Raw genomic sequence first — 13,204 nt, forward strand, 5'->3', positions numbered from 1 at the left:
TGATTTCCCCCCCTTCCCATGTTTAAAGTGTAGAACATATAATGAAATCCTGATAACTGTTTTCTCTTAAAAATATATATATACAGTCAAAAGTCATTAATTCGGACACCCATAATCCAGAATGATCTATAATCCGGACCTCAAAGCTAAAATCTTTCTGCGCATGCACCACGTTGACGCATGTGCATAGGCGTTTACGCGTGCGCGTAAGACCTTTACGACTTGCATATGCGTCTGCGCAAGCGTAGAATACGTTTTCGCGTGCACGTTTAGTAACGGACGGTATAAGCTAAAATTATCTAATTATCTATTACAGTTAATGTTGATGATTGCGTTGTTCCTTAATCTTCGAATTGGATCCGGCTTATTATTTTTTGCATACTGTAAGAGCAATTTTATAAAAGTAAGCTTGAACTTTGGATTATGTCAAATAGAATTTCTGATGCTGGAGCTCCCAAAGGATCTACAAAACAAAAGTATGTTTCGATGTCCATCATACAAAAAGTGGAATTGCTACAAAAAATGGATAAAGGCATATCCTTTGTTTATCTAACCGTTCCGAAATCTGTTTATTAATTTCACGCTGCTCTGCGCGGGGGGGGGGGGACGCCACGGCGAGCAATGAACTGGAAGTTGATCTGTCAGCACTATCGTTATCTTCAGGGCAGATGTTTTTATTTTAGTCGGCTTATAATTCCTTACTAAATGTTGTATTTCATCTCGATCTACTCCGTCTTTGATATGATTTAAATCAAATTCCTCCTCATTATAAATATCACGAATACAAATCAAATAGTTTTCTGGTTGCAATTTTCTAATTTCGACTATGCGTAATGTATGCTTTACGCATGCGCGCGTTTAAAGAAATGTTTAATAAAGTAAACAAATAAATATTAAGCTTCTTTTTTTGTAATTTTTGATACCCTTTAGATCATAATTGCTCATTATTTTATAAATTACGGTTTCATATTTTTAATTTTATAATTTCTGCATGCAATCTTACCAGATTTAAACTGATGATCTATAATCCAGAAAAATCGATAATCTGGAATCGCCGAAGTCCCAACGAGTCCGGATTAAAGACTTTTGACTGTATATGTTTATAGCTGAATGATGGGAAAATGACTATCTGTTACGATGTAAAAATGACTATCTATTATGATGTAAAAATGACTTACTGTTATTTATAGCTTAGCTAAAATTTAATTTATGCTTTTATCTTTATCTTATCTATAACTTTTATCTTTCTCAGTTGATTAGATTTTTTTTTGTATTTTCTCTATAAAGTTTTTTGAATAATTTCTTCCCTTCATTAAGTAAAATTTCTTTTGCATGCTTAATTTATTACAACAGTTTTTTAAAATTTCAGGATTGAGTATATTTGTTTTTCTTTATATTCTGCAGTAAAAAAAGGGGGGAATTCATTAATTGTAACATTTTTGTTATAATTCTGATGCATAGATTGGGGTATAATTATCTTCATATACTTTAAAACAAAAATTTTGCCTTGATTTAGTTTCTCCCTTTGGTCTTTCCAGGGTTTTAAGTGGGTTTTCTTTTCTTTTGTTTTTTAAATCAAAAGTGAATAAACATCAATTTTTAATTAATGTTTTAGCTTTATTTTTTCCCTTGTTTTCTTAAAATTGGTGCATAAGAGTAAAAAAAAAATCTGTTTTATTCAGCTTAGTGAAATCTGTGGAAATACTAAGATGTTACAGGAAGTAGAAAACATTTTAAATGCAGAATAGTATCGTTATGAACTAATTGTATATAAAATAAAAACTCATTACATAATAAATGTGATATAAGTAATATCTAAATTTATTAACCATGATTAATATTCTTATTTTGTTGAGATAATAATGTTTCAAAATACAAAATATGAAATTTATTTACTTAAAATTTCACTTTTTGAATCCACTAAATGTGTTTATTAAAATTGCTAGTTTTTTAATTTAAAAAAAAAAAAAAAAAAAAAAAAAAAAGGAAAAATCTTTTATTATATATTGCAACAAAAATTATTAAAACTTTATTTCTCTTTTTTAATGTCTGCATCTTCCCTCTGTGTTATAGAAGTTGCTTTGAACAGTTGTAATTAAAAAAATATATTGCTGCAAATTATTATACTTTTAAAAATTGCTGTGCTTTGTTAAATGCTTACTGCAATGGCTTGCAAACTGCATGCTGTCATGTCCCAAGATATTGCAAAGTATTGAATACTTTCATAAAAATAATATTAAGGTCATGTATTTTTGTAATTGGACTATCTTGTGGTAATGTATTGAAGACAAAATTTGACAATAGAGTACTTTTATTTTTTAGTATCATAAACAATGAACAATGAAATGAATACTATTAAAAAAGTCTTATGAAGAAAATGAAATGAGCCTGCTATGCTCTGTTTGATTGTAAAATATCAAGATATGATATTGAAAAGGGCTTACATTTTCCACTAAATATAAATCATTTATTCTTTTATATGATTGTTCAAAATATCTACTTACTTAATACATTTAATTTAAACTTTCCGTAAAGTATGTGATTCAGTCATCTTTTAATTTCACTAATATACTGTATCCAGGACCGGAACCAGGGGCATTGCAACCAGTGCAGACCTATCAGAATTTAGGGGAAATGAAACTTTTAAAATTGAGGAAGAAACTGGGCGGCAGACTTTAAAACTTGCAATGTTTTGCAGCAAAAAGCGAAAAAAGGCATGAACTTAAAATGCTTTTGAACAGCTGCATTACCATTGAGCCAAAAATGCTTTTTGCATTTTTTCACTTTTACTATATATTGCAATGAAAATGATTAAAACTTTATTTCTCTTTTTTAATGTCTGCATACTCCTTCTGTGTTTTAGAGGGAGAAATTTGCTGAAGTGCGAGAAAAATTTGAATCTTCAGAAGGAGATCTGATTATGCTCCTTAATGTATATAAAGCATATAAAAATAGTAAAGGAATTCCGGTAAGCATTCCTTGAAGAAATGTATTGTTTTATTATTTTATATTGTTTTAAATCTCATTTGTCTATTTAATTTTAAATTAAATATAGAGTTAATGTAAATGATTCATTGATTTCAAACTACTGTAGTTCTTAAAATATTGCACATATGATAATGATTGATAAATTAGAACCAGAAGCTCTTTTAAGTTTTCATGAAACACACATCTGGCGACTGCTTAAAAGTTTGCATTCATTAAAAACCAAATGGCAGTCCAAAGATAGTGCTATTACAGAATGGTGACAATGCAGGAAAAGAATGTGTTTCCTTGTACATCCTATTAAATTATAACATTTTTTTTGCTGCAATTCATTTAAACTTATTTCCTCGAATAATTCTAAATTTATTAACTGATTCCTCGAGGCAAGTTGAAAAATGACATAAAAATTGCATATTTTGAAATCAAATATCCCACTTAATTTTTGTCTTACGGGTTTCAAACTTCTTATAACCAAAAGTAGCCATCATTCAAAATTTACTATAGACTGGTCTTATAATAAATAATTTTGCATCACAGGGCACAAAGCTTTTGAAGGATTTGCTGCCAGTATAATATGAAATAGCATTTATTTATTAGAAAGGCTAATAATTGCACTGATAGCTGGAAGGCATTGAGCTACCTCATGCAGTTGCACAGTTTGTGCAGGAAGTAACTAAGGTTAAAATGACATCAAATATTTTAGACTGACATGCTGAAACTACATTTAAACATAAGTAAGAGCTTTTGCAGGCAACCGATTTGCTTTGTGACCTGAACTGGTATCAGCTGATGAAGCAAATGGTTCCTTTATGAAAGCTTCTGTTTTTATTTATGTTTAAGTGTGATTTCAGCTTGTCAACATAAAATATTTCACCGCATTTTGGTCTTTGTTATACTGACATAGGTTAGTTAATTTATTAACATGTCTGGATTTTTATACTATTCCCAAAATTGGAATTTCTATTCATCTGATTCCTTTCATCATACTAACTTTGGTATAGTCTAAAATATTTAATGCTTAAGACATATATTTTATGTCTAGATTTTTTGCATTACTTCCTCAGAATGTTTACACTATAAAAATTTGTTTTCAAGTTTTGATAAACTTAAAGATATTTCTTCTCTGCATTGTTTCATCAGTCATGGTTTAATTTGATCTTAAATCGTTGTGTAATGTTTCAATTGACAGAGTATCAGAATGTACTAAAACCAGACAATGAGAACTCTAACAATAAGAATAGAACAATAAGAATGTTTCTGAAATTGAAGAGTTGATTTCTGCCAAAGCTTCTTTGAATCAGACCCACTTCGCATTCCAAAGTGATTACTTCTGCCTTACTGAAGGACTAGATAGGGGTAATCCCTTCATTGCAGTCTTTGCTAACATTGGCATGTTCTATTTTAAAGTCAAATTATTTGAAAATCTTTCAGCCCTGGATTATATTGATGATACATGTATGCTTTTTGAAGATAATAAAGCAGATTTAACCAAATTTTATCTGGTCTGAATTTGATTGACACAGCCATTCAGTTGTTTTGAAAGTTAATGGGAAAATTCTTTTTCTTTCCTTATAGTCTAGTTATGTGTGTTGAATTTGAAAAACTTCTTCAGTTGGTGAATTGGATTTTTTTTTTTTTTTAGCTTTTCACAATAACAAAAGTTCTTCTTCTTTAATTAATGACTTCAATCCAGTCCTTTCTAATGTTTTTCAGAATTTATTTAGTTCGTGTTTGTTATTATTTTCCCCAATAGATGGTGCTCCATTGAGGCTCACTTTGCTTACACAGTGCTTTTTTTTTTTTTTTTTTTGTCACTAAATAGTGTAAGTTTAATATGCATCGAGAAATGTTTTAAAGGGTTGGTACACAGTAAAATTCAGTCGGAAAACTGAAAAATGTAGATGGAATTTTGAAATAAATATCTAACATAAGATTGACCATTCCTGTAATTCTTTATAATAATCCAGAATACGAGAAGGTTTTTAATATTATTGCTGAAACAAAGACTAAATTTAGATTCACTATTAATGAAGGCATGTTAGAGTGACTTTTACTAACAAAAATAGGCATTTGTAGCAATTGATATAGACAAAATGATACTGCTACCTTCTTAAAAGAGGCAAAATGTGTAACTGTTGTTAACAGTTAAATAAAAACTGATTAAAATATTATTTTTCCATAAAAAAGATTTTTTTTTAAATATATAAATATATGAGATTTTTCATACAATGTGCATTAAGGAATTAGTGTGTACTCTTTCAGATATTAATTAAATAGTTCATTATTTTTAAAGGAAAAATCTTTTCTGTATATTTTATAGTTTAAAAATTATCTTTGTTGTTGACAAACTTAATAAATTTCTTTTATTTTCCAGTCTTGGTGTTATGAAAATTGTGTAAATGCACGCAATATTAAAAAAGCGATCACTGTGCGAAAGCAGCTAAGTAGTCTGTGTGAAAAAATTGGGATTAAATCCTGTTCATGTAATAAAGAAACTATTCGAATAAGGTAATTAAGTAATGTTCATATTTTTCATCTACTCTTAATATTGAATACTATAAAAAATATAACAGAAAAGTGTAATGACAGTAGCTTTTCAAGGATAATTAATTTGCTTTTCCGTATATTAGTTTATAAAATATTTTTAATATTATAAAATGTGCTAAATCTGTTGAATGTTATTCAACCTCATTTAAACAGGAGGGACTTTTGGGATCAATAACAAAAATAATCATCAGTCAACATTGTTCATTACTTAGCTTCATTCTTTGCTTTCACGGGAGTTTATTTTAATCCTGAAATGTTTGCATCGTTTGGCTGGCTGATTCTGAGCAAGGCTTTTATTCAGAAACGACATTTATTTTGTAAAAATGTAAACATATATGAGCACGTGACCTCTTCTGTATATGTATGTATGTACTACATGTGTGTGTGTTCATATATAGAAAGGGGTAAAAATAATTTAAAAGTTAACTGTCAACTTTATAGCAGAAAGAAGGGTGCTTATATTTCCTTTGGTTTTAGTTACGTAGAACTGAGACTGAAAAATCCCATAGTCTGAGTAGAATATATGACTGTCAATAAAATATGGTCTATTCCTTGCATTTAAATATTAATGGAGGTATTAATAAGTGAGGGCAAGTATAAATAAAGTATATTTTATATATGTTTTCCGTCTTAATGTATATGCATACTGATTAAGTTTCAAATAGAACTCAAAGCAGACTTTGATGACTTTAAAATTTATAGCAATTGTGTAAGTGGATATTTGATGAAAATGAAAGTTAATTTTTATTCATCTCAAGATGTAGAAATAATTTATATATATATATAATGTAAGAAAAATAAAGAATATGTAAAAGATTAAATTGGCAGCATAAATTAATTTCCCTTCTCAATTCTAAAAATAATAACCTCTATTTGCTCTGCATCATTTTGAGACTAATCCATGTCATATGACTCTTATATAATTCTGATGATGTAAATGGAACTAAAGCTCAAACAGCCAATAGTAATTTTACAGCAATATTAACTATCAAATCAAAATGCATCGAGAACCAAATCTAACTAAGTCTGAATTTAGATTTCACCCTGAACATTACGCACTTGCTTTCTACGCTTTAGCCTAGCTGGACTGCAGTTTGTCTGTTCCTTCTATCTTGCTGCAAATTTATATAGAATGTAAACTTTTTGGAATAGGCACAGTTAATGTGCCAACTTGATTGTGGCCGCAACATGTTTGCTGAAATAAAAAATTAAGATTTAATCTGCCTTCTTCGCCTCCAATTTCCTATTCATTATGGATCAACAATTTTACGCCATCAAAATTCTTGCTGGTCATTTACTTCTGAGTTTGATTTTATCATTTATATATACACAGGTCATAGTTTAAAATTTTTCTCTTCATTGTTTATAATTTTGAGGTAATTAGGTACAATTAGGTCTTGTGATGTACTTGAGATAATTGTGATGGACTTAATAGATGAAATTTCCATATATAGGAACTATTCAAACTTTAATAATACAATTAAACTTTAATTAGTCAAATTTCTCGAGCTGAAAATTTTTGATGAAGTTAAATGTTTCTTCATAACCAAAGTATTAAAAATTAATATTACTTACATAGCTTAGTAAGTGAAACTTTTGGTACCTTCTATTATCGGAACCGGATACAGAAATGTATGTTATGTATTCACATGTGTATGGATGTGTGCGCGTACACACATATATAAATATATGTTGTATATGTACATACATGCACATACACCGAAGAGCCATTACATTATGACTCACTGTTAATAACATGAAGGACCATGTTTAGCCCTCAAAACTGCCAGCACCCAGCATGGCATTGACTCCACAATGTGCTGATACATAGTCTGAGGTATCTGGTTGGTTGGTTGGTAACGGAGGACGGGGACGCCTGATGTCTAAGAGGTAAACAGGCATGTGTCCCGCGCCCTCCACTAACCAGGAACAACTCCCTGGGGCCTCAAGAGGCCGCCTCGGGAGCTTTTTAGGATGTTAACAAGATCATTTACATGGCCATACAAGGGCAGATTGCATTCGTTTTACCGTTTTGACATGTGTTGTTGCAATTTGCTATGGTAATTTTGCACATTCACAATAAAATTCTAATAAAAATACAAATTAAATATACAGATACAAAAATACAGTTACAAAATAATAGGATCAAATTACAGGCTCATAGCGGGGGGGAAAAATAAATAAAAAATAAAATAAAATAAAAAAATAAAAAATAAAAATAATAAATAAATAAATAAAAATAAAATAAATAAAAATAAAAAAAAAAATAAGTATTATGCATATACAGAAGAGGAAATGTTAAATACATTTGATTGTACATTATTTGAAAGGTGTCTGTAATAGGGACTTATGTAAATTTTAGGAGTAGACTTATGTGTCTGAGAATGTGGAACTGCATGCTGACTTAGTTAGTGTATCATGTCTTGAGAGTTTTGGTTAATGAGGAGAGCACAAATCTTGGCCCATTCTCTTGAGCTTGTTAACAACTTTGCAAATTGTATTTACTGCCGGTTTGTGCTTTATAAGGAAGCGGTGATAAGCTTCACTATTGTTGATAGGAAGAGGGAGGTGATTTCCTGCTGTCAGATGGCATTCAAAAACATAGTGGTCTGGGGAGCCTTCCGCTCCGCAGGCGCATATGTCCGTGGTTGTTATGCCATGTCTATTGAAGTAGGTCGGGAATGGGCCGTGTCCCGTAATATAAGCCGTAAGAGGAGCTATTGCAATGTTGCGTTCAGTGCTGACTTTCGGGAGGTAGCTGTATGTACGTCTTCCAGTTGTGCAGTGCGTCCAGTCTTCCTGCCAAAGATTTAGGCCTTGACCCCGTAATAGCCCTTTGAGGTAGGAAGGAGGGGCTGGGATTGTGATTTTTTCAGCTTCTGCATCAGTGGCTGCTTGCTTGGCCAGGCTATCAGCTGCTTCATTCCCCTCATTTTCTGCATGTGCCTTGATCCATGTTAAGGAGAGATGTTTCTGCGGGTTGTGCTGTAAAAGTTGTTGTAATTTGATGATCAAGGGCGAGGTGTGGTTGTGATTATCTAGTGCTAGAAGCGTTGACATACTGTCAGTGAAAATTTTCGCCCGTTCTGTATTATTATTGAAAATGTAATCTACCGCGGTTATAATTGCTTGCACCTCCGCCTGGAACACACTGTTGTTTAAGTCAAGGCGTCCTTTCCATACATGGATGATTCTTCCTTTGTCATAGTGTGCAAAGGCGCTGCCTACTCCATCTTCCTGCTTAGAGCCATCGGTGTATATTTGCGTATCCCTTGAAACTCGCGTCATCGACAGTGGCTGTATCCGTGAGATGTTAATTCTTATTCCTGTGCCTTTACGTGCAGGATGAGTGTGAAGAGTGTTACCTGGGCTTTGAAATTGCAGAGGGCTGTATGTTATATTGCCAAATGTTGCATTTTTGCGGAGGTATATGAGGGTGGTGTACACTGCCTCTTGTTCTGCCCGTATGTGGAATGGAATGAGCCATGCAAGGACTGTCGCTGAGCTGGTGGCTGTGGTGCGGTACGCTTTACAGAGATTCAGGGCGAATGGTCGTTGAAGAGATGTAAGATGTTTGATCTTTCGTCCTCCCATCGGTTGGGCCCATACGGCAGCAGCATACAAGACTATTTTTTCAGCTACCACGTGGTAGAGGATCTTCTGAATATGATGATTCTGACCCCAGTTTTTACCTTGGAAGGCGCAGGCCTTTCTGGCTATAGCTGATGTTTTGTTTTTTAGTTCTTGGATGTGAGGGATCCAGGTTAGTTTTTTATCCCAGATTACACCTAGGTATTTTAGCGTTTGGACAATCTTTATGTTGGCTCCTTGTAGTTTGATGCAGGGGCGGCGCGTTGGATTCGGGCCTGCTTTGGGTATTATTATTGCTGATGACTTTGCGGTAGAGATTGTAAGCTTTAAGTTGCTGCAGATATTGGCGAGGAGGGAGCAGACTTCGGTGCCGTTTTTCTCGAGCTCCGCACGAGTGCGACCTTTGACAAGAAGAGCTGCGTCGTCTGCGTAGGCGATGACACTTGTATGTCGTGGCCAGTTTGCATCCAGTACAGAGTTGAATGTTAAATTCCAGAGAATCGGTCCAGCACAAGAGCCTTGGGGACATCCTCTTTCTTGCACTTTGAAGGTAGTGTCATTGTTGATGACTATGAGAAGACTACGATTCTCTAGATAACTACTAAAAACGCTGAAGAGGTTGGATGGACACTGTGCGTCTCGGAGGGCCTGTCTTATCGCTGGCCACCAGAGTGTGTCAAACGCACTCTGGAGGTCAATGGATATGAAAGTTGTATGGAAACCTGTGGTGCTATTGCGTTGAATTGTTTCATGAATTTTGCAGAGGGCATGCGTAGTGGACAGACCAGTGCGAAAGCCATACTGCCTGGGGCTGAGATGATTGTTGCTATGGAGATGATATTTTAGTCTGTTAACAATTAATTTCTCAAAAATTTTGCCCAGGGTTGGCAAAAGGCATATCGGGCGAAAAGAGCGCGGGTCTTGCGGGCTTTTATTCTTTTTCAGGAATAGGACAACTTGTCCTTTCTTGAATGCCTGCGGGAATATTTGGTTGTCAAACAGTTGGTTAAAGAATTTGTAGAAGAAGGAGGGACGTGCTTTGTAGGCAACTTTGATGATGCTATAGTCCAAGCCGTCTGGACCGGGGGCCTTTTTCAGGGGTAGGTGTTGGAAAATTTGCTTGACTTCCTTGTCACTAAATGGTATATCATGTGGAGTCGGTGGGATGGTGGTATTCATGCGAACAATTTTCTGTGCTGGCATATCTTCCTCCGCGTTGTCTGGAGGTATCTGGTACCAGGCTCTCACCAACTGGTCCTACAATTCCTGCACATTGTGAGAGGGTAGTGTAGCAGCACAAATTTGGTTTTCCAGGTAGGGCCACAAATGCTGTATTGGATTAATGTCAGGTTAATTTGGAGCCAAGACATAACTTGAAAGTCGCTGGAATGTTTCTCGAACAACTGTCTGACAATTCGACCCTTATAACATGATGCAATTTCTTGTTGGTAAACACCATCCCCTGTCAGAAATAACTGTTGTCGCAAATGAGTGAACTTTGTGTGCAATGATGTCCACATAGTGCACAGCCATCAGGGATTGTCCTATGGGAATTATGGGTCCTAATGTGCTCCATGAAAACATTGACTACACCATAATACCCCCACCACCGGCTTGTCTCTATCCAACTGTGCATCTGTGAGCCAGGATATTGTTTGGAAATTGGCGTATTAGCACACACCCATCATTGTGATAGACCAGAAAACGTGATTCATCAGACTATGCAACTTTCTACTTGGCCAACTGTAGACGCAGCTGGTGATGACATGCAAGGACATATTTTTACCTCTGGCTGCGTAGGCCCACATGCAGCAGTTTATGCTGCACAGTGTGTTGAGAAACACTGTCTGGGTCACCACTGCAGTAGCTGGTGGTAATTTCAGCTGCTGTAGCTCTTAGGTCATGGCGAACAATGCATAGCAATCTCTGCTTTCCTCTGAAATCAATGCGTTGTCAATGACTCACTGCTGGCCGTCTGACTTGTTGCTTCACCATATATAAACCACTTTCGATATGTACTCACAACAATTGCACGTGAACAGCTCACTAAACATGCCATTTCTGATATTCATGTTCCCAGTCGCCAACCCATAAAGATTTGACCTTTATTAAAGTCTGATAAATCAGCCGCTTTTTCCATTATTTTGTTAACACACTATGTTTGGAAAGACATGCATAGCCGCTTTATATAATCCAATGTTAGCCGTGCACACACAGTGGTTTTTTTCCTGCGTGAGCCCGTTGTTATAGATGGAGGGTTGTTATAATGTAATGGCTCTTGGGTGTACATCCATACACACATGCATTCCTACATACATTTCTGAATCCAGTCATGGTAACAGAAGAGTACCAAACTTCTTTCAAGTGGTGCTGAAATTTTCTTTGTGTTTCTTTTTTGATATGCTGGAGTTTGATGTCTTCCAAAGTTGTGAATGTTGTTATCTAAATCTCTCTTGAATAAATCCTAATTAATTTGGACTCATGTAATGTTTCTGGATCATTTGAGAATTCCATAAGCAAATACATTATAATATTTTGAGTATTTAAAGATGTATTTTCAGAAATTGTCATTTACTATAGAAATGCTATTTTTTATTAATCTGGAATAAAACAAAAATCATCTGTAGGACCTTTTTACATTTTTATTCTATGTTTTAAAACACTAATATATAATTATTAGGAAATTTTAAAATAATGTATTTGAAAAACTACTTTTATCACACTGGTTACATTTCTGTTTTCATGCAACATCGCAGTAGCTGTATGCTAAAGTAATACTGCAAAATGCAAAGCAAACATCTTATTGACTTTCATTCACTTGGACCTTTGTCATTTAATTCAGTGGTGCTCAAACTGTTTTCATTTCCAACCTATCACACCTGATTTTGATGGTCATCAACAAGCTCAGCTCACATACCATTTACACGCTGCAGTGAATGCAAACAAGCATTGCTTGCATCACAAATTTACGATAGACATATGTGCATATTTGGAAAGGAAGATTATTTGATCTCACAACTGCTGTAAGTTTTATAAAGCTGTAGCAAAGATCGCCACTGGCAAAGGTCAGACTAGTCCAAGTGTGCATGTGAATCCCACCAAACTGCAGGTAGAGGGCATCTCAAATTGATGATAATCTTTTATCACTATGTTCATCTGCTGCTTCCCAAAATATAGATATTATGTACTATTTTACTAGTATGTGATACTTGTTGAAGAAATATAATATATTTTTTGTCATCAAACTGCTACTTCATGGGGCGGTTTTGACTTACGATTTATGCACCACAGTTCTAATTCTTAATCAGAGGCATATAATTTTATGCTGTTCTGTTAAACACCTTTCTGCTATAAGTGTATGACTAAAAATTTGGATGTCTTAATTTTGATTAAATTTCAGTATCAAAATATGAACTTTTGTATCAAAATAATCAATAATATGTATGTAATAATGTCCATCTTATTTTACTAAATATATTTATATGTCAGAAATGTCAGAAAAACTAGGATACTAATACCTGGTAAGTCATCTAGGGAGCTTAGAACTGCAAAAACACAAAGAAGCAAGCAATTTATGGATATTCTGGTGTACATTCATAAACTTTGTTGGAAGCATGATGTTTTGTAATAAATTAAAACTTGTGTAATGTATTTGTAAAATATATTTTTCTAATGCCCATAAAAAGTATATCTTTTTGACTTTATTGTCTGAAAAAGATTTATATAAAAGAAAATAATTTCAAAAAATTAAAACTTTACCAATCTCTCAAACTCTAATAAACAAACAGTAGGATTTGTGAAATATATATGTAAAAGATTAAAGGGAGGTAATACTATTTTTTTATATTTTATGTATTTATTACTGTTTTGTATACTCTAGCATTTGCTGAAAAAGCTCTTGTTTAGATTTTGTAATGAATAAATTTGACCTGAGTATGCATTATTTTTTGTGTTTACAGAAAATGTTTGGCTTCTGGACTTTTTATGAATGCTGCACAACTTCAGAAGGATAAAACTTACAAGATGGTAAGAATAAATGAAATTGTAAGCTAAAATCATTAAGGAAGCTTCATAAAAGCAT

At 33.6% G+C, this 13,204-nt stretch overlaps 1 protein-coding gene across 1 annotated transcript in view; it reads left to right on the forward strand.

The window, feature by feature from the left end:
• The window catches only part of ath (ATP-dependent RNA helicase DHX33), a 117,155-nt gene that overhangs the window by 84,567 nt on the left and 19,384 nt on the right, over nucleotides 1-13,204 (forward strand). The window contains exons 18-20 of the mRNA XM_085812780.1: nucleotides 2,864-2,968; nucleotides 5,360-5,493; nucleotides 13,083-13,149. Of these exons, the coding sequence (XP_085668906.1) occupies nucleotides 2,864-2,968; nucleotides 5,360-5,493; nucleotides 13,083-13,149 (306 nt within the window). The remainder of the gene's footprint in view (nucleotides 1-2,863; nucleotides 2,969-5,359; nucleotides 5,494-13,082; nucleotides 13,150-13,204) is intronic.

The sequence above is a fragment of the Stegodyphus dumicola genome, chromosome 3 (assembly GCF_044657685.1).
Source record: "Stegodyphus dumicola isolate Sdum_Otavi_A_Nest chromosome 3, ASM4465768v1".
NCBI lineage: Eukaryota > Metazoa > Arthropoda > Arachnida > Araneae > Eresidae > Stegodyphus > Stegodyphus dumicola.